Source organism: Plodia interpunctella, chromosome 14, assembly GCF_027563975.2.
Source record: "Plodia interpunctella isolate USDA-ARS_2022_Savannah chromosome 14, ilPloInte3.2, whole genome shotgun sequence".
In the NCBI taxonomy this organism is placed as follows: Eukaryota; Metazoa; Arthropoda; class Insecta; order Lepidoptera; family Pyralidae; genus Plodia; species Plodia interpunctella.
The window spans coordinates 9,661,716-9,685,035 of record NC_071307.1 but is presented as its reverse complement, the minus strand read 5'-3'; the positions used below and the strand labels follow the sequence as shown (position 1 = coordinate 9,685,035).

General features: G+C 35.1%; 2 protein-coding genes across 11 annotated transcripts; both read left to right on the top strand.

Moving 5' to 3' along the window:
- Positions 1-334: 334 nt before the first annotated feature.
- Positions 335-12,261, top strand: LOC128675196 (stimulator of interferon genes protein-like). 10 transcript variants are annotated; one of them, XM_053754443.1, is made up of 9 exons: positions 337-607; positions 2,289-2,362; positions 4,981-5,028; positions 5,945-6,183; positions 7,397-7,558; positions 8,055-8,159; positions 8,971-9,139; positions 9,555-9,668; positions 10,525-12,261. In XM_053754443.1, exons 2-9 carry the CDS (start codon positions 2,290-2,292, stop codon positions 10,611-10,613), a joined length of 999 nt encoding a protein of 332 aa, XP_053610418.1. In that variant the 5' UTR covers positions 337-607; position 2,289; the 3' UTR covers positions 10,614-12,261. The 10 variants fall into 10 exon arrangements, with proteins under 10 accessions (XP_053610415.1, XP_053610422.1, XP_053610421.1 ...); XM_053754442.1 differs by having other exon boundaries at positions 337-628; XM_053754441.2 differs by lacking the exon at positions 337-607 and adding an exon at positions 1,676-1,870.
- Positions 12,262-14,175: 1,914 nt separating this feature from the next.
- LOC128675415 (uncharacterized protein) lies at positions 14,176-22,342 on the top strand. The gene is made up of 3 exons (XM_053754817.2): positions 14,176-14,476; positions 16,066-20,776; positions 21,297-22,342. The coding sequence occupies exons 1-3, from the start codon at positions 14,272-14,274 to the stop codon at positions 22,288-22,290; spliced, it is 5,910 nt and encodes a 1,969-aa protein (XP_053610792.1). The 5' UTR covers positions 14,176-14,271; the 3' UTR covers positions 22,291-22,342.
- Positions 22,343-23,320: the final 978 nt, after the last annotated feature.

Below are 23,320 nucleotides of genomic sequence, written 5' to 3'. Positions count from 1 at the left end.
AGGATTAATAATGTACTCTAAAATAAACGTTTTAATCGACATAGCAAAAGGCGGCAAAACTTTTGTGTACCTAACATACAGTGCTGTACTCTGGCGGTATAAATATACAGTAATACGGGGAGTATTACTGTGATGACAATGAATTTCATACACCACGCATTTTTTTATTTTTTTATATTTGATTACCTACCACCTTTGGGTACCTACCCATTTCCTACAGTTCCATATTCATTAAATTCATGACTTTTATCCATACTGTGGGAATACCCTCAATAGAACTCGCTACATCGGTATGTAGGTATATTTTATTTTCATATTCAAACGTGCCTTACCTTGTATCAAATGACATATCAAAATTAACATGAATATGGATTTTATTTAAAAATCTTTATATGTAATAGTTCTGTGAAATTTCTGTTGCGGTGTAATGGCATTTTATTACTGACGACGATGATACGACCGCAATACGTAGCTAGTCATAGTGAAACAGAAATACTTTAGTGTGGTGTTAAAAACGTTATGGCTCATATACGAATTAGATATTTTGTGTCGGTGAACAAAGAAGAATTGAGTGAAAGAAGAAATCGAAACATAGAAATCAATAAAGGTGTGACAATGAAAAATATTGGTAAGTAATTTTTAAGTAAGTAGAATTTATAAGGGTAGGGAAGGCAAAGCTAGGGAAATCACGCCGGAGAGTAGGGAGGATGGTACTCCGTTTACCTACTAATTCCATGGTTCAATCATGTCACTATCACTTAATCGCTATCACTAACTAACATAGCATAGTTGGGCGTAATCGATTACCTTTGTGATGTGATAGTAATCAGATTAAACATATTACTTTCTTATACTTAATAAATGTAAGAATTACTGCCGAGCTGTTGTCGAGTCTGTTTTTATGTACATGTACATAATGAACACGATAAAGTCATAAAGTACCTACCCGACGGATTTTGTACGGTTTTCACCAATAGATATTGTGGTTTGTAGGGAAGGTTAAAGTGTATAATTTATTATGGTTTTAACCAAGCGAAGCCGAGAAGTGTTACTAACTTCCCGGCTTCGCTCGGTTAAAACCATAATAAATTAATACTACTATAATAGCAGGTACCTGTTTTACATGGGGACGACGATTATCGAAGGATCGCTCCATAGATGTATCTATTGGTGATCTATCAATTATGCCTACGCATTTACGCATTGCCCAGTTATATAGTGTATATATCATCCATGTTAAATAAAAATAAAGTGCCTGAATTAGGGGTGCTACTGTCAATAGTAAGATATCGGGAGTATTTTTTTAGTCTAGTAGTTTATTAGTAGTTTCGGACATTATCGATAATATCAAAGCATGAACAATGTATAATATTGATAATATCGATTCAATTTATAGTTTCATTGTAATTGTTAGTATCGCTTCTATCAACACAATCGATAGTGTCACAATCGCTAACGATAGTTCCACTATTACCAATATCAATACCTAGTCATTCGATTAATTAGTAGTAGCCTATTGACCAGCAAAACTATTTTTTATTGTTTGGTGCGTGTTTGATGCTGATTGATTTGACTCCGTTATCCGTATGTTTTGATTCCATGTCGGAAACAGCTTGAAAATTAATAAACTTCGGAGTTTAAATTTCCACGAATTGTCATTGTCAAGTCAAAGTCAGTGAAAATAAAATCCGGTTCCGACTTTAAATTTATAAACTCTGTCTGGATTTTGGCATTATCGGAAAACAGGAAGATTGATTTTATTTTTTCTGTTATTTATTTTTTATTAACTTTATTTATAACTTCGTTGGTTAATTGTAAAAATAGAAATAGAATTGTAGTAAATAGTACGGTAAACCTCATTCTCTTATAAGTAAGTTGATGTAAGAATACTTACATATTTTTGTACCACCTGAATGCTAATATTCTTATTTTTCAATAATGAATTATACTAGGTATTTAAACCAATAAAATAGAAACAAAATCTTCGTTCGAGATAAAGGCAATATCTATTATTTATCATGCATTCATGGCTGGTGCCCCTAAAACCCGGCATTAGGTATACAATATTATTGTAGGCAGTAGTAGGTACTGATTATGCTAAATGTCTCCAGGGTCAACTACTGACTCTCAATATGAAAATTTATATGTACTTAGGTTTAGATTCACCAGGCTGTATCAGCATGATTTTATGGAATTTTCACGCATGCGCACATCTGCGCGTGCACGTTTGTAGACTCTTTCTCTTTGTCTACTCCACACACTTGTAATTTTTTTTTACTTTTTCACAGAATGCACAATAAGAAAATGACTGAAAGTCATGTCTTTGTACTTCATGCCCTAATTGTTGCTGGCATAATTTTTGGTGAGTCATGTGTTTATCCCAACTAATATTGGTAATGCGAAAGTATGTTGGTTTGTTTGTTACCTCTTAATACACTATCTATTGGACCGATTGTTATGAAATGGTATATGGTAGCTAAATAACATGGAATAACACATGGGGGGTACTTTTTATCCCCAAATTCCAACGGGAACGAAACCCCAGCTAGTTGAAGTATAAAATAACAACTTGGAAGCTGCAAAGATTTCAAAGTCATTACAATATGAATGAATATTTGCGACATGTTAAAAATGATGTTTTAGAAAAAAACTCATTTAAAACTCTAGACTAGTCAGCTCCGAATAAAAAATCAAATCAGCGCATAAATTTTGTTGGTAGTACTATTTGCAATATTGTTGTGGTGTATGTGAATGACGAGGCTACCTAACTCACACCTCAAAAAGTAGTGCTTGAAATGCCCCAGAATGGAGAGGCCAGTCACTCATCAGGTGCTTACAGTGGCTGTTTCGTAGACACGTACTATGTAGTCACTTAGATCATAGATATTAAAAACAGACAGTGTTAAATAATGTTAACATATATATATATATATATATATATATATTTTTTTAATGAGTACCTAATTATTGATAATTATTATTATAAATTGAAATTTTAAAAATGAAGAAGTGGCTCAACAAACTTCACCACAGCCTTTTCTCTGAAGACATCAATGAAAACGATTGTGGTCTTATATCATTTGACAACCTCGGTGGCACAGTGGTAAAGTGCTTGCCTTCCCGGGTTCGATCCCCGGTCGGGTCATGATCTTTTTCTGATTGGCCCGGGTCTTAGATGTTTATCTATATATGTATTTGTTATAGAATATAGTATTGTTGAGTTAGTATCCCGTAACACAAGTCTCGAACTTACTTTGGGGCTAGCTCAATCTGTGTGATTTGTCCTAATATATTTATATTTATCATTGTTTTCTGCCATTGACTGTCTAAAAACGAATGAGTTTGTTTATATGCATAGAAGTGTACAATGTCATGTATATGTTGGCATACCTATTAAAATTAGTTTTTTTTTCCAATAAGTGGCGCCCTCACTAAAATGCCAACTTGTGCTTGACAGACTGTACTCTATAGTCAGTACAGTATGTGACTATTTGATAAAAAATATAACAAGGGCCTGTTTGTGCAAACTACCTATTGAGTTCCTGTAGTAAAGCTTAGGCACGTTCGACTTTAGGCCGGGCGCAAACTGTGGTCTCATATTTATATTATTTATTTTTTCTTATTTGAGTTATTAAAAATACACAAGGAGCTACTACACCCGATGCGTCTATATCAAGCAGCGTTTAAAATTCTATAATCAATTCACTTTATACAATCACTTATCTGATAAATCGATATCTTTATTTAAAGGCATATGTATGAATAGATAATAAAATAATATTCATTGAAGGCGTTAAAAATGAATCTTTAAAAAAATTATAAATGTGAAAGTGTGTTTGTTCATTCACGTCAAAACGGTGCACTGAGTTAATATTATTTTCGCCTGGAAATAAGGAATAAGGAAGGTAGAGAGAGTGACGGGACATAGGCTAAATTTTACCAGGTATTTTTATTTTAATTAGCTAATAAAATGTGTGGCTACTTTTAATTTTAATTGACAAATTGCTCTTGGTTACGACTTACGATATAAGCCATAGTGCGATTCAATCCATTGACATACATGAAGTAGCCTCTGTCACTCGCCTTGACGATTAACTCCAAATAAAATATAAAATTAATTCATTGCTCCATTTTGGTGTGAAAGAAGGACAAACCAACAAAGAAGTGAATTTATAATTTGTGAAGTACGTATATATGGATCGGTAGATTAAACGTATGCACTTTTTATTTTATACGTTGAAATGGCCAAATATTAAAAAAGATAATTTTCTTTCAAAAAAAATTTGGGCGTTAACAGTATGTAAACGCCCTAATAGTCCCTTTTCTCAGAATTATAATTTACGATAGACATTTAAAATGCCGACGGATCATGTAACAGCTTTTTAAATTTGGTTTGGTGATGGGAAGCTAGGCAAATATCGATATCGAGATATACCTTTTAATCAAGAGACTTGCGCGGTAAATATCTTAACGATAATGTTGTTCCTAATGCTGGTGTCTTATAAGTTATACTTATGTTGATTAATGTTTGATTGACTAATGCTCCCCTTTTCTTCTTTTCGGTCTCCACTTCGCACGATCGTCGGCATCCCTAGTTGTCTATGGTGATTGATTAATAACACAATGTAATCGTTTAATATGTTGATTGATGGCATATTGGTCAATATTGTGCGCCTCAACCACTGACTGATTTCGATAAAAAATTTACTCAGAACAAAACTAGGAAAGTAGGTACTTTTTATTATTCTAAAGTCACGCACCTCCAAAGACCTATTTAAAAGTATCGATACATCGCATCTTAAACAAAACTATATCGACATATTCGTAGTTACCAAGCAAAACCTATTCAGCAAAACATTTCAGTACTTTTCTGAACTTAAACCCGAAGAGACGCCTTAAAAATGTTTTCTAAACCTTATTCTGTGTCAAAAAATACTTTGTGCGTCTCTGTAGCACTGATAACAAGTTACCTTTTTTCAGGGTCAACCAATTTTAGTTTTGATAAACAAAAATGGATTGTTGCCATCGGTGAGTTCTTTTAAGTTTACTTATTTACTAGCTCAGGGGCTTCGCTCCCGTGGAAATTTCGGGATAAAAAGTACCCTATGTGTTATTCCAGGTTATATTCTACCTGTGCACCAAGTTTCATAACAATCGGTCCAGTCGATTTTGCGTGAAAGTATAACAAACATACATACATGAACACATCCTCACAAACTTTCGCATTTATAATATTAGTAGAATTATAAAATCTACACACAGCACTTGCATAAGCATTCGATTTGTTTTCTGTTCTGTAAAGTGTAACGTTTCATCTAATTTTATGATCCTAGAATATCTTCATCTTAATAGTCGTATTCCTCATGGCTGAGGGTCGTGGTCATTACGTGGAATTAAACACACAATAACAACTTTCTTGGCATTAGTAATGGAGTGGTTTGCCATTGCCTTCTCCATTTCACACACTAGTGTGCAGATTTCCTCAATGTTTTCCTTCCCCGGAAGCAAGTGGTGGTCGGTGAAAACTACTATATATGTCAGTTTGGTAGTAATGGAGTGGTTTGCCATTGCCTTCTCCATTTCACACACAAGTTAATAATCAACCAGTGTAGAGGTTTCCTCACCGGATGTTTTCCTTCACCGGAAGCAAGTGGTAGCCGATGAAAACTATCAATGTCAGATTGGTATACAAACTCATGTGGCACTAGTAGGATTCGAACCTGGGACCTTTTGATCCACGGGCGGGCGTCTTAACCGCCACCACCGCTTCACCAATCCTAGAATAGGATGACTCCGTATACTCGTATGTCGTACGAGTCGACTAAGGGACATGGCCTGGCTGCAATAGCCTTACCTAACAGCCAACCTGTTAACTGGTTGACCATCAACCCTATTACGCATCTGAGTAGGGCTAGAAAATGATTATTTTAAATCTTATTTTTAGCGCGGTACATATTTTACGTACTCTTCATTCGGGGATCTAAAGAGTTGGTCACGCTGGGTTACAAGATGCTCAGTTTGAAGCAGAACCCTGACCCTCGGCTGTTGGTGCAAGCTTACCAAACCTACCTGTACATATTCACCGCGGTGGCCGCCATTTTGTTTTATAACAACGAGAGAATCTTCGGCGAGGAGTTTCTGATGCTGTTCGTCGCGTACCTCGTCACCAAGTATTTAGAAATGGTATTTTTTCTTTCTAAAAATTTTAGGATTGCGTATCTCAAATGGTTAACCCTTATATAGGACCGACTTCGTTGTCCGTCTTGTCTTTTCTATACATTAAAAAATAATCTGGATCATGTATTCGATCAAATCCTACGAGAATCTCGTACTTGACAAAACCCTACGGGAATCGCGTACTTTCGGGATAAAAAGTACCCTATGTGTTAATCCAAGGTATTAGCGACCTCAATACCAAATTTCATAGAAATTAGCCCAGCCATTTGAGCGTGAAGAACTAAAATACATACAAACAAACAATTTTATAATATTAGGTGGGATAATGGAATTTTGAAATGGTAATTAGATTTTTTTTTATTATCAAAGCTGTTATTGATTATTTGGGAAAATTTTATTTATTTGCGTGATGTAATAAACATTCTATCAAGATTGTACTATTTAGTTCTAGAGCATTTTATGTATTACATTATATGTATTATTGTATTAAATTTTATGTTTCGCTCTTGACTTGAGCAAATAAGCAATTCACAGACGAATTACTTTCTAAAGTAAATCGTCTGTGAATTGCTTTTTTGCGAGACTTGGGTTTTTTACAGCATGTTTTGATTGCATATATTTATTCTATTTAAAATTGCATGACAAGTTTGTCATTACGATTGGATATAAGCAGCTTAAACTTTTTTTAAGCTCTTGAGTAAAGATAGATAGATAAAACATTTATTTGTAAAACAATAACACAATACACAACCAGACTAAAAACACGAAATAAAACACAGCATTCACATAGCACAATTGAAAAGCAAGTGTACTGTGTTGCAGCAGTACAAAAAGGCCCATCTCAGTACACATATCACCCCGAGGGGCGCTACACTGATTTTCAGATGAGACCTGGATCAGTATACTCAAAGACCTACTCCAATCGTAATGTCAAACTTGTCATGCAAGTGAAAATAGAATATATATATATGCAATCAAAAACATGCTGTAAAATACCCAAGTCTCGCAGCTCAGTTTTTCAATCGTAAAAAGTTGTGAGACCCATGTAATACCAAGTCGATTAATTTACTTAGTCCCTACTTAAGGGAACCTCTGTCTTAAGTTATTACGCAAGTTATTATCATATCAATATTAAAAGTCTTTTAGGGTTTTAAATAAATAAATCAAATACTAATGTCAAACTTGTCATGCAAGTGAAAATGGAATAAATATATCCTAGGAGCAAGCGCCAACATCAATCCGGTACGGTATCGGCATGGCGTGTAGTTTCTTCGAGGGCTACCTCACGCACGTGATCCCGAGCGACGGCGCCAACTTCGTCGGCTTCGAGGAGAACATCAGGAAGTACGAGGCGACGGACGGCATCGTCTTCCCCGTCAAGGTGAGTCCAGTGTTCTTGTGTGTGTGTGTGAGTGTGTGTGTGTGTTAATTTTATTTCTTAGCGAAACTGTTTACCATTTTCGATCAATTGTGACTACATTATCCAGTAATACTTTCTATTCATATTGTTTATGTAGTGTGTCATGTTTTTTTGACACTAAAAAAAGCTAGATGGCGCTGTGTGTATTTTAAACGCGCTACTCAGATTTTATTTCAACTATCCCAATCCGATTTGAATACTAAGAAAAAACTGTCCCCGAGGCCGAAACCGCGGGTAAACAAACAGCTAGTCTGTACTATTATTATAAAGAGGTAAACGTTTGTGAGTTTGTATGTTTGAGGCGGGTAATCTCCGAAACTACTGAACAGATTTAAAAAATTCTTTCAACCATTAGAAGTACATTAACCAAGATTGCTATAGGTTATATTTTTAATCTCAAAATTCCCACGGGAGCGAAGCCCCGGGCAACATCTAGTATACAATAATACCAATATAGGTGCTGTTCATCATAATCACCAAGTCGATGTACTGCCCGCCCGTGCTGACGCAGTTCAACAAACCCAATGCAGAGGGAGTCATGTCGTACTTGGAGGCTTGTAAGGTTCGTATAAATACTGCACTATATTATTTATTTATTTATTCTTAGGAGAACCAACAGCTATATGTATGTATATATAGGTACCCACAGAATAGCCGCTTAAAATAACTATTAAATAACTAATAAAACCAAACTAGAAGTAAACATTTTTGAACATCTACAAATCGTATACAAGTTTTTTTTGTTGGACATATTAATAAACCGCCGATTTTCAATATTCATTTCGCTACGACTTTTAAACGGCTGAACCGGTTTTGATCTAACATATCTATGAACCACCGCATAAAAATTGTCTATCAAATAAAAAAAATCGCATCCCAATCAGTTCACCCGTTGATGAGCTAAGATGCCACGGACAGATAGACAGACATACTTAGCAATCAAACTTATAACACGCCTCTTCTTGCATCGGTGGCGTCGGTGGTCGTCGCTGTTTATGTATGCTTGGATCTTGAAAACTACGCAATGGATTTTGTTGAGGGTTTTTTTTTTTACTTGACTTTGACATTTTGAAGCTTAATAATTAATGAACGGTTTACAAAATCCAAAAATGGTCTTCCCGTACCTATCAGTTATATTTTCGAAAAACCTATCGAACAATACACCACACCATTGAAAAGATTTTTTTAATTACCTCCCGTAATTAAAAAAATTGGTTATTTCAAGATTTTATATGTATCATCTTCATTATCATGGGGCGTCATCCTCGAATTGAAGTTTGGAGGTCAGCATACGGAAGCCCACGCGGCTTTGGGCCGCTATTTTCAGTTGGCTGTATCTAAGACAATTTTTTGATATGTCTCCCAATGGGCAGTCGCTAGAAGACGTGACCAAGAGCGTGGCGGGCGTCAACAACCGCATCTACCGGAACTCTGCGTACAAGATCCACCGCGCGGCGCGCGCGCCCGTGTACCTCGCGGCCGAGTGCGCCACGCCGCTGCACACGCTGCACAAGGTGCTGCAGCGCCGCGCGCTCTACGCAGGTGTGTCTGTGTGTGTGTGTCACACAGCGCCCGTGTCTAACAACTGCAACTCAAAGCTTCGCATCCGTATTCAAAAATATATTTTAACTAGCTTTTGCCAACGGCTGAGCCCGTGTGAATTTCCCCGCGCCCCGGGGCTTCGCTCCCGTGGGAATTTAAAAAGTACGCTATGTGTTATTCCAGGTGATATTGTACCTGTGCACCGCATAACTATCGGTCCAGTAGATTTTGTGTACAAGTATAACAAACATACAAACATCCTCGCAAACTTATCAGTAGGATTAGATAGAATAAAATGTTTGTTTTTTCTTAAAAAAAGTTAATTAAAGACCCAAAATCAGCAATAAAAGTTGAGTTTGTGTGAAAAAATATGCAAGTAGGTATGTGGGTATTGTACGAAGAATATTGTTTCCAGAACTAAAGAACATCGACATTGAAGAGGTGGTCCGCGACTTCTGCTACATGCTGCGCTCCATCATCGCCAAGAGCGAGGAGTGCCGCGGGAAATGCGAACTGGTCTACTTTGACAGTCAGTCACTCTTCTTCATTCTTCATAGTCGTATTCCTCATGGCTGAGGGTCGTGGTTATTACGTGGAATGCCGTGAAGTGCACACACACAACAACTTTCTTGGCATTATTAATGGAGTGGTTTGCCATTGCCTTCTCCATTTCACACACAAGGTAATAAGAATCAACCAGTGTACAGGTTTCCTCACGATGTTTTCCTTCACCGGAAGCAAGTGGTGGACGATGAAAACTACTATACATGAGTCAGATTGGTATACAAACTCATGTGGCACACAGTATGATTTGAATCTGGGACCTTTCGATCCACAAGCGGGCGTCTTAACCATTACACCACCACCGCTTCACTCTCGTCACTCTTCCACTCTTCTACTCACTTTATTTATGTTATAGCTACGCTCAGGTTGGCCAGACCCTAGGTGGACCTAGCCGGTAAAAGATGGTTTGACCTAGAACACCTGGGTCTAGCCCAAGATAAGCACGTTATACCTAGGTGTAACAATCTGAACCCAACAGCACCTAGGTCTGGCCGGATTGATGGCTAAATCAAGTGAAACCGGCTCCACTTACCTCTAGCCTAGACTAGACACTTCGAGGTTTAGTTGTAACTATACATTATCTTCCAAATGAAAATATTTATTTGAATACAATATTTAACTATTTGCGTAGCTGCCACTTTGTTACAAAGGGGACGTTTTGCGAAAGTAGCATTCTGCGACGGAATGATTCTAAAGTCAAAAGGCTCCAGGTTCGAATCTTCTCGAGTCTACTACTGCGAGAAAATAAGTTGGTGTAAAATTAATTAAGTATATCAAACTTAACTAAATGCAAGTATAAATGTAATTATATTTCTTTTCAGACACAAACCCAGATTTAAATCTAGCCGACGTTTTGCTGGACAAAATAAGAGAAATGGAACCCAACTTTGAAAACGTACAACAAAATTGACAAGTTTCAACATTTGACAGTGACATTACATTAGTGATAATTTTTTAATCTAAAGAATTAATCTTTTTAAAGACTTTATTTTAATATCTTTAAAGGTGAAAATACACATGCCAGCAGCTTGCTAATTTGCGCGCCAGCTACTAGCATGGAAGTAGTAGCAATTCGATTTACTGGTATGCAACATGAAGGAGAGCTTGCTATTATATACACATGGAAGTGCAAATTACTGGAATGCGTATTACCGCCTTAAAATATGTCAATTATTATGTGTGATTAAACTAGAGATAGAACTTGCTGACAGACAGACATAACAATATAGTAAAAGGGTTTCTTTTTAACCTTACGGTAAGGATCTCGATATTAATAATTGAAAATAATTTCGTTACGTAAAATATTTGTAAGCGAATAGATGATTCATCAACCTCTAATTATATTTGGAAATATTAAATATTTTTGGAAGCATTTATAATGTCGATATAATTGAATTGATAAATGATATATTCCGTACATAATTACATAGTACAATACGGAGCCATATTTGTAATTGATAGTGATTTAAGCTAAATCGGTTTAAAAAACCCTAAAACGTAAACTTAAGTCTCGTAAAGGCGGAATATTCAATTGCATTTTGTAATTATCGCTAATAAAAAAAAATATTGATAAACATGAGATGGCGCTAGTGTGCAGGTTTGCGTCCTCTTATAGTGTTGTGATTTTAACCTACTTAATAAAAACGAAGATTGTGATATTTTCGTAAAATGCTTCTGGATACCCCGTCTTGCTGTAAGTACCAAAGGTACCTTATTTTAATTGCGTGTTTGTTTCTTACCATAATCCCGCAACGTTGACTTTATTGTGCCCTTGTTGATTAATAGAATCTTGAAATTAATATGTACGAATTTTCTACTTGAAATATATAAATAAGTTAATTTATATTTTAAAAAACAAAACGTAAAATTGTTAATTTTTGTACCAACCTTAAAATTTACTTCATTGTCATTGTGGAAGTATGAATACTTTTGAGTCTTTGCAATGAAGTCTTTAAGGGTACATACTTATACGATATTTTTTATCTTAGTCTAAGTATAATTTGATATTTTAAAATGTTGCTAGTCACTATGAAGTTTTGTTGGGATGTACAGGATGATTCTTTGAACACAGGTCACACAATTAGTTTACTATATAGTGAAATAATTAATTTAAAAATGTAACTTCCATATTTTCCATTTTGCCAATTTTTTTGAGATAACAAAATAAATATATAGTTTTTTTTTATATCAATGTTTTTCCTCATCATATTCTGATTTCCTTTGGCCAGTGTTCAAAGTAATTATGCGGTTAACATTTTCTCCAATATACAGGGTGTTACAAAATACATAGGAAGTGGAAAGATACGGTGTTTTGTGCACACTTTATGCGAAATTTCTAGTTAATATTGACACTTCTGAAAAGGGTCACGTGACTTTGCAATCGTAACAGTGGGCGCGGTCTGTGGACTGCTTTTTATTATTGTTATGAACATGAAACTTAGCATAAAGGATATATACAAAGAACTTTATCTTACTCCTTAGATATACCTCGTTTCTTACAACTGGAGAACTCTCCTATTTAAATGCAACTTTAGAACAGACAATAAAATGTCTTATTATATCTGTGTTTCAGTTTTACTATTTCATACTTATTAAGTTCCTATATAACAAATCTCTATTTAGAATTCTTATACGAATATAATAAAGTTGAACAGTTCGCTTGAACGTGCTATTGTGTGAAACAACTAGACCCGATTTTTATAAATGTCTTCATCTCCTTTCAGATGCCTTCACGAGGAATATTGTAGGGTTCCAGATTCCTAAGAAATTCCTATATGTCGGTAGGGACTCGTGGAATAGCTCAAGATTAAACATGTTCGTAAGTTGAAGAATAAAACAATATATAACTCAAAAATATGTATTAAATTATTCTTTCATGGACCTTTTTGTGAATTCGATTGGAGCTCAAAATACTATGGATCTATAATTACCAAAAAATTATATAACACAAAAAGTCACGTCACTCAACGCGTAAATTTGCATATATTTTTTTCTTTACCAGTAACAAGACACAAATCATAATTATTTAAATTATTTGTTAAATGCTAAATAAACAATTTCTTTATAATTAGTAACTAAATTGCATGACTTATTTACTATATGATCAAAAAGGGAGCTCTCAGACACTCGTATGGTTTTCGGCTCTCGTGTAATTTTCTGTGTTGGTCCATGGCTACACTAGTCTTAAATTCGACGCGGCAAACGTCGCAATGGAATACTGTTAGTGTATTACTTTTTTTCATGGCTACCATGCTCATTCTGGGTCTAATGTCAGCGGTGAAGACATAAGTTTTGTCCACATTATTTATTATTTATATATTTTTCTCGACAATGCCACTGTTAAATCTGGCGTCATGTTTTCTCCTTTTCTTAGAATGCCATCGGATACCTCGTGTGTTTTTTGTAGCGGGTTGTTTTTTGTGACCTGTGATTTTTAGAAAATAAATGTTCACTTCTATTCAAACTAAAAGCAATATAGATTGAGATCTGTCTTGAGATGTGTGATATATATTTTTTCTTTTACAAGATACGCAAATTTTAAAACATTAGCAGTGATAACAATAGTGAGATTTTACTAAACATCACCACTTGAATAATATCCCACCATAGTACAGCACTGTATGTTAGGTACATAAAAGCTTTGCCGTTTGCCGCCTTTTGCTATGTCGATTAAAACGTTTATTTTAGAGTACTTTATAAATCCTTTCAATATGTAAGCACTCGTTTTGTTTATTTATTTTATATAGACACATACAGATTAACAGACATAATATCCAAAATACCTGTGAAAATATACAACTATGTAGCATACTTGGGTGCTGAAATATTGGGAAAAATCGTTTTCCTTATGATAAAAAACTTCGAAAAATATAGGATACGCCTTACGCTGTAAAATTTTTGAGCCAGTAAACGGTCGAAAAAAGCTCTGAACACTTCAGACGTGAAGACTTAAAATATGGACTTCATACAAGTAAGATCTTCAATCAAAATCAAGGTTAGGTATATCAGTTTTATGACCCCAATTGACCAAATAATGCAGAACATAACCTAAAATAGTGTTATTATGTTTAGATTAATCCACTAAATCTGCAACAATATTGAAAATTGGCGCTTTTTGCCTCCATTGGCAATGTTTGTGTACCTTAGTTGTACCAGTAGCGCCATCTGCGCTGAATTTTGCGTAATATGCCCTATTTGTAACAGGTTGCCAAATGCATACCTACATAAAACGGTTCAATAAATATAGTGCACTACTAGTATTACATTAGATTTGATTGGTTGCATAAATATATATTTTTGTAATAGTTAAGTTACGTTTTATAATAGTTTTATAACTAGTTAAGTTTTATAATAACTGTTTGTTTTCCAAATATAAATAAATATCTTATCACTGTAAAGAAGGACCATAATATATTAACGCGCATTGAAAAAGTGTTCTTCGAATGAGGCCTTTTCAATCAAACAAAAAAAAAACAAAACTTCAAAGTCAAAAACACGTGCGTGAATGTTAAATTTGTTTTGTGTTTATTTTAGAAATTTAGAACGAAAACTGTGATTTTATCATAAAAATGGGTAAACGAAAATATGAAGAAAGCAAAAAAGATGTAGCAAAACGTAGTAAAGGAGATCAACACGATTCTGAGATTGGCCAAGGGGAATCTGAAACCGATCCGCCTGCTGAACCAATCCATAACCAAAAAACTATTAAAGTGGGTTCTTTTGAAGTGAAACACTTTCGGAAGGAGCTGGCTACTAAACAGGGGCAGACTATGGGTGAGTTTCAAATGATATAAATATTAATGTGCGCAAGTTATACTTAAACGGAGAATTTCACACTTCACGCTTGAAGATACAGTACACTATACTTTAATAAAAAAATAAATCAATAGTTTTAAAGATCTAAGCTATGCCTATATATATAGCAAATTCAAATTCAAATCATTTATTCAGAAATTAGACCTTCACAGGCACTTTTTCTCGTCAATTTTTATATTTATAGTTATTTCTCAGAAGCTACAAACTACTGGAATTTCGGAACGACCATTGCTGAGAAGAAATGCCGAAAGAAACTTATTTGAACAGTGTTGGTCCCTATCATGCCAGATCGGCTTACCGTTATTGTTTCTTACAATGTTTTTTTCTAATATATAAAAGTACATAATGTGTATAGTCAAAAGGTATATCAAAACAGGTTATGATTGTGATCCGAGTGCTGATTACAATGTGAAACACAATTAACTTACATAAAAATATGTGAGAAACGAGATGACCAGTTCCCTCTGGCAGCACCCATTCACGAGTTGACGCCATCGCGTAGCTCAACCATAATAGAGGGAACCTCATGACCCGGCCGACAACGCCACTACCAGATTGACCATTTGAGTGAGCTTGACACACTCGATTCCCATGACTTCATAATTACAAATCTTATTCGTCGAAATAGAAATATAATTCAGACACTTGAAGATCACAAATCACGTACATGTTTTACAAATAAAATTTAAATGTCACAATATATGAATTATTATAATAAAAATGAAAATAATGAATAAAATAATAAAAAACAGTAAAATAAAAATTAGGAGATCATGTGTGGAGTGGCAAAGTTGTTGGGAGGATCCATGCATTTTTATCAGTCAAATAGGTGTTAATTGTGTAATATGCTTTATCCATTAAATTTTTCTTAACATAAGTTTTAAATTTTTTCATTGGCAGATTAATAGCCACAGACAGACAGTGGGAAGTGGGAAGTGTTTTTATTTATGTAATGATTTCTTGCCAGTGATATTCTTCTTCTTAATGATCTTGCTTGCCAGTTTACTACAATACTAAACTTTTGTTTGATGCTTCATTATCTTCTTAAATGTATTTTGTCATAGACATCACTTGTGTAGTTTTATTTGTTTTATGAATGACTAGCTTTTGCCCACAACTTCGTATGTGAGTAAAAATCCGTTTCCTGTGGAAATTTCAGGAAATCCCTTCTTAGTGCTCCCCTACACTGTCCTAGGAACCTACACACCAAATTTCAGCTTTCTACGCCCAGTAGTTTAGGCTATGCGATGTATATCAGTCAGTAATGCAAGAGTTGTATATATATAGATTGGAGATTAATTTAGTAATAATTTATTTCTAGCTTTACTAGATTTATCCCACGGCTTCACCAGTGTGCATTTCTGATAGGAACAGTTCTTTTTCTGGGTTGTAAGGTACCCTATATAGTTTTCCGTACTTCGAGCTAACTATGTATGGAAAATTTCAAGAAGATTGGTTGAGTAGATAAAGTGTGAAGAGTTACTTTCACATCTATAATTTTAGTTATGTTTAGGATGGCTTTATAGTTATTATATTTTTCTTTTCAGTTCTGACTCAATTTCTACAAGTTTGCTTGAATCCTGATAATGAAGTGGATTACCTACTAGAATACTTGAAGATTGGTGGAAATTCCCATGAGATCCTGCGGCAGATTAATGCAGACAACAAGAAAAACCTCACCCTGGCAACACCAGCATTCCATCTATTCCACCTTATCATCCTCAAAGTCCAATCCACCCTTCCTCACATGATCGCAGTCACTGAAGAGGCATGTCGGTATTTCCTTAATAATTTCATGTCCACTGTTGAAATTATGATCAGTGAAAATTCTGGTCCTCGTCATAGAAAAATAGTCCTTAAGCTACTAACTTCAATGGTGACTTTGAATTCAGATTTGGGAATAGAAGTACTTAACCAGGCACCATTGACACCCAAGCATTTACAATACATTACTGAGAAGCCAAATTATAAAGAAAAAGATAATGTTCGCACAGCTTTTGTTCATTTTATGACATCTTTCCTTGTTGAAGGTCATTTGCCTTTGATTAAGGCTTTATTAGAAAAACAAGGTCTTCTAGCCCTTGTCATACCAGGGCTAGTCCATGATGAAGGGGAAGCAGTGCTAATATTTCTAAATATTCTCAAAAAAAATGTAGTAGATAACCCTCTCATTTCAAAGAGTTTGAAACTAAAAATCTTCAGTCATCATGTGCTGCACAACATGTTCAAGATATTTTCTTGGAAAGGTCCTCCAGAAACAAGTAGAGATATCCAGAACGAGTTTCGCCCAGAAATTTCTTCTTTATTGACAGAGATGATACTCACAGTATTCACATCTCACAAATTAGGTGTCTACTTCATAGACAATTCATTGGGAACCACAGATGTACATAAAAATCAAAATTTGTACAAAGCTCTGCTTTCACTGAAACGCCCCTGGGAGAATGAAAGTGAATGTGAAGTAATTCTACAGATTGTTGACAAGTGTCCTGACTTACACAGAGCTGTGATAAGTATTATAGAACAGAGTTTCGAACCACAACATTCACCAATTTGGGAGAGAGCTGTTGGATTTGCCATGAAGTTATTGGATATTTTAAAACCTGAAAATTTTATTTCTAGATTTGCTAAGTTGGGTGTTGGTCAAGTTTCTAACTTCGTGAGATTCATATCTTTACCTTTACCACTTCTGAAATTTATAAATAGAGATTTAGGAAAAGATCTTTCTGTGTCACTGTATTGTATTAAATTGTTGGTAAAAATGCTTCAAACTCTAAGGCGGTACATGCAGATATTGGGTCTACAAGACTCACAGGCTCAAATCACAGATTTGAAAAGTAAATTGGAATATTTCTTCCCCAAACATATGCCTGCACCGGCCACCGCTGTGGCTCTCATAAATGACGTCATGGAAGACAAAGAAGATACAAGCAATCCACAAGGATACAGACTTCCTAAATTAGATAAAACTGAATCTTTGACGTGCCTTGTAGATTTATTATTACTTTATAATGACATACAGCCAACTTTTTTCGAAACTATAGAAGACAGCATTGACATGAAAAAGATTCTCGACTTTTCTATGACTCTGTCCAGTGGCAATACTTCTCTATTGAAGTTTAAAATAGTCTCTCTATGGTTAACTCTTGACAATACTGGGGTTTCAGTGAAAAATCCAATGTTTAAAGAGCTGTTTCTTATAATGTTGGAGGTTTATACAAACGTTGATGATGATACGTGGATTGATGCAAAGGATACTTTATTCACCTTTTTTCAAAATACAGCAATCTTCGAAGCTGACGAAGATGAAATTCATCTGATCTTATATTTGCTACGTAATTCTAAATTTAAGCCAATATCACTGATAGCAGATATTGTTGAATATGTTCTGCTTAATATAGATCAGTTGACTAATGTAATAAGAAATAATGTACTAGATTTTGAAAATGCTTACAAAACTAATGAAGGATCTTTGGATAAACTGTTAGATGAACTAACAGAAGGTCACAATACAGATGATGATGTTTTCTTAGAAAGTAAAATTCCTTCGCCTTTTGTGGTTGGATGCGTTCAATACGCTCAAGGGAATAAAACAGCAAAGAAGAATTTGAAATCATTCTTATCTCTATACATAGCTAATCTGTTTCACAGTAATTACTCTCCTGAGTTTTCAGAAGTATTACTGGGTGATCTAAAACTCGATGCTAGAAGTTATGTTAACAGTTGGCTTTCAAACCCAGTAGAACTCTCTGATTCTATAATAGAACAAGGAAATACTCTTAATACTATTTCCAGATCTATAATAAACGGTGAAGATCTAAGACTAAATAACATTTTTACATTTATTGATGAAGCAACAGGAGAAGAAAAAAGTGATTTTACCGCAAAGAACGTTTATTACAAAATCAAAGATGACCAAAATATAGACAGTTCAGAGTTGTTAATATGGGCGAAGTATTTGATATTTTGTACGGTCAGATTGTCAGATATGGGATTGTTGGAAGAGGATCGACAGGAAAAAATAACACTATATTTTCAGACGCTACTTATCATTGGAAAGAAAAGACACATGATGGATACTTGCAGAAATATTGTACTATCATTATTCAAGAATCCTCATGTTTTGAAAAATTACAAGCCACTAGATTCGAAAGACAACAAAAATTCTCTGTTGCCTTCAAAATTTCTTTTAGAAGTAATAAAAGAGCAGATTGATATAATACATTTCTTAGACACCAAATACAGGATATTGATATCTTATCAACAAAAAAATTATTTAGAAATAATAAAAACGTTAAACAAAATTAATAAGAGAAGAAATATGGACAGTGAGCATACAGTAAAAATATTGAATGGAATTGGATTGACAAAAGAGGAAGACTTGTTAGTATTCAATAAAATATTTAGCTGTGAATTAAATTCTTGCGTCAAGGACGACAAAGAACCGAGCATATCATTAGATATATTACAAGCTTTGTTAGACAAATATGCAAAATCAATCAATGTGGAGTTGCCACAACACGTTTTACGGAAAGCTATGAAGCTTTACACTGAATTACTTACTAACAAAGATATTACAGCAAATCTCGTAAATTTAGAATTGACATTTGTTAAATATTTAGATAATAAACCACATGAAGTGTCGTATATACCAGAAGATATATTTAAAAATTTTTTCTACGCTAACGCTGTGTGGAAGTCTACCTCAAATTTAGCGTCCATTTTACTAAAGTTCAATGCGAAGTTTTGCAAAGTTTTTAAAGAAGAAATATCAAGACCAGAAATATTAAGTTTAAGAGAACTAACATTACCATTGGGCGATGCTGTAATAAATCATAATCAATTTCTAATGAATAATAAGGATTTTCTACCCATAATTTATAACGAGTATAAAACTAATGTAAATAAACTTCTAGAGAAGCCACATAAAGCTGGACAAGTTTACATAAATAACTGGAGATTTATCAAAAAATTGATTGTAGAATGTATGGAATTAAATGATTGTCAAAAATTTTTTACAAAAAGCCATAAGTATGAGGTAGTTGATATGTGTCATTTAGATCTTTTCCAAACAGTATTTATGAAATTATGTCTTTCTGATGATGGCCATAAGAAGGAATATTATGTTAACTATTTGTTATCTGCGCTCCACATTTTAACAATAGCTCTGAAAGAAAACAAGGGCGATGACGTAGTTGCTCCTATTATAATTAGTGTCAACGAGGTCACGAAGGTTTGTAAATCCATAAAAAAATTTGATATGAATCAGAAAGAAGACTTCAAGAAAGTGGCAGAAAGTGCTATTTGGCAGAACTTTTGCAAGTCAGTCCTGAAAGATTCGTTAAAAGTGAAAAACGCAGACCACAACAGCACATTAGGTCCTAAACTTCTAGTATTGCTAAGCACATTGGTGAAGTTACTCTATCCGTCAGAGCATGACGAAATCGTAGTGCTTTTTGAAATGGTAACGTCACATTCGGAATTTTTGAATGTAATGCTCAGTTATCACAGTTCAGAGATAAAATCCAGTTTGATTGAATTTCTTTATACTTTGACGAGAACGAATAAGTCTGTAATGAAACTGCAACACGTACCAGTTTATTTGAGTTCATACCACGCGACGAGGAGTCCGTGTGATCGATTAATATTAGCAATACTACATTTCTACGAAACTAATGGGCAACCTGTAAACGAATATAAGCCTTACGTATTCGGAGATTCTGCTGCAAATTATTACGCAGTTCGCAAAAACAGATCAGCAACATTATGGAGTCATCCCACTCCGAATCGAGTACTAAGTTTGTTCGAAAGAGATAAAATAGAGCGCACGATACGAAATTTCCCAGTGAATCAAAATTTGGAATACCATTACGATCTATCTATAAATGGAAATACGACATTAAAGGATTCATTGACGAAAATTTCAAAAGAGGGTATTTTAAAATCAGTGAAAGACAAAGAAGGTGCAGTAAAATGTATGGTTTCTAATATATTATATGAAGAAGTATTGGGTACAGTGACAGAGGATGCTATTAATTGTTCCCATTTGGACGTAGGGTCAGACATTTACGATCCTGCGTTTTTGTTTCCTCTACTGAGCCATCTCCTAGCCCCAGGATCCGTAGCGTCGTGCTTCAAGCTGTTGCGGACTGGTTTGCTGTCGGTACCTGTGATGGCTTTGAGCTCACTATGCCCAAAGATGAGGGCTGCAGCTTACCACGTGTTACATAGGTTCTGCTTGCTACTGGAGACTGAGACGTTAGTATAACCTTTCCAATAATTTATTATTATTTTTAATGTGATTTCACATTTTGTAAATCATACACACCAAAAACGCATTAAAACACCCTGTGTATTAAGAAAAATATTATTTAAGTGCAATGGGCCCGCGTGGCGGGTCATGGCCCATACTCCTTATCAATCGACGACCTCCGTGGCCTATTGGTCATCATGACGGACTGCTACACTGGAGGTCCCGGGATCGATCGATCCCAGGTCAGGTTAACATGGAAAATGATCTTTTTCAGATTGACCTGTGTCTTGGATGTATATATATGTATATATTATAGAATATGGTATCGTTGAGTTAGTATCTCATAACACAAGTCTCGAACTTACTTTGGGGCTAGCTCAATCTGTGTTATATGTTCAATAAACAAAACCATGAGGATGGCTATGCCCCAGCAGTGGGGACGTTTAAATGGCTTATGATGATGATTATTCATGTTCTCCTTAAAACATTTGATATCCTGTTATATAAATAAATCTATCTTTTCAGAAAACACAAGAATGACAAGCTATTCCTCACGGATTTCGTCACGACACTCCGTCATAGCATCTCTTCGGCTATTAATTCAAACACTTCCGATGGCAAGAACCCCAGACTCCCTTCAATCGATGCTCTATATCTAGCACGTGCACTCATGGTATCGACCTCCCCCGCAGATCCCCTATACAAACCAGTAAACAATTTTTTCATAGCGAAACAACTCGTAGACTTAACAGTGGTCCCAGACTTTCTGAGTCTCTTCCATGACAGCGACGTCGAATCCGCAGATCGAAGATTCTGGATCTTGAACGTCATCAGAGACGGAAGTAAAACCATGACCGATGTAAACGTAATCTTCAAAACTATGTGTCTTAAAATGATCATGGATTTTTATTCCTCAATACTAAGCGATAGAAAGACCAAAGGAAAAATCCTAGGGGTTATATCTTCATTGGTGGCTATTCCTAGAGCGTTCGAGATTCTAGTGGAAGGATATGGTTTAATTTCGTGGATCAAATTCGTTGTTAACTCAATCAGCAAAGATGACAAGATATTATTAATAAAATTGATCGAATTGATAAAAAACATGTTACATAGTTTGATGATAAATGCGTTGTCGAAAAACTTGTCGACAGCGAAGAATGGAAAAATGGCGTTCGATTTGAAAGTAAACAAAGATGTTGAATATGAATTGATGAGTGTTTTGTATGACTTGCAGCAGCACACGACCGGTATGGAAGTTGATGATGTAGTGGCTTATATTGATGTTTGTTTATTGCTTTCAAAAAGAACAGTTAAGCTGCTGACTAGAGAGCAAATGTTGATTTTGGTGAGTCGCATTGCGTCGGCGCTAGATAGTGAAAGTGTCAAATTATTATCTAAAGCGGTAGTGGACTGTGATGCGACTATTCTTTCTAGTAAGAACAATGTAAATGTTGGTTTAGAACGGAGAGATTGTTTGCTAAATGCATTGACAAGTTTTGTAAATAGTTATTTGTTGTAGGATATGTAAAACGAAATTGTAATTTTGTTAAAATAAATTGTGTTATATATTATAGCGGTGTTTGGAGTTCTGGTAGCATTGATAACTTTCGGAAATCACTTAAGGCGAAACTAATCTAGTTTCTAAGCTTTGAATACATATCGCCTTGTTTCGAATCATAAATATAGGTACTATTCCTTGTTGTGATATCAGATTTCGTTGTTCCCAATACCATCAAAATCTATGGCCATTCATTGTACGTGGGCCGTTAGTCAAACCGTAAATAAGTTTAAATAACGGCGGCGTTTGCCCCGCAACTTGTCGATGGCAACTTATCTGATATGTAAATCAGTTTCGTGCTGATCTTGAAAAGCAGTTTCATGTTATCTCGTGCAACGCATGCGATTCTTGTAATTTAATCGTCACTTGATAAGAGTATTTCCATTCCAGTTTGCAAGTTGCTATATTTAAGTCTGGATAATACTGAGAAGGAATGGTTCGATACAGTAATAAACATTAGTGATCATAATTTCAACCAATGCATAGATTTTCTCACCATGTTTTCCTTCGCCGGAAGCAGGTGGTAGTTAATGAAAACTACTATACATGAGTCAGATTGGTATACAAACTCATGTGGAACGAGTAGCGTTCGAACCTGGGACCTTTCAATCACAGGCGGACGGTCTTAACCGCTTGACCATCACCGCTTCAAGGAGATGCAAGAGACCTTAGTCCAGCAATGGGACTTGATATCATAAACATACACTAGCGCAACGGAGAGCCGACTCATCGGTGTGGATACTCGATTCATATTCTTATAGATCCCTTGATAAACAACAACCAAACAAGTCCAGCGACCAATTGGTCTCATACGATCACATTGAATACCGATACACATACATATTCAATGAGGCGAACATAATAGCGGGTACAAAATGTAGGTTTATCTGTTTGAAAGTACAACACAAGTAATAGTACTTACACCGGTTTGACTCGTATCTTTTGACGGATAGACTGGGTTACTTGGTTCTCGATTAGCCTATATAATAGA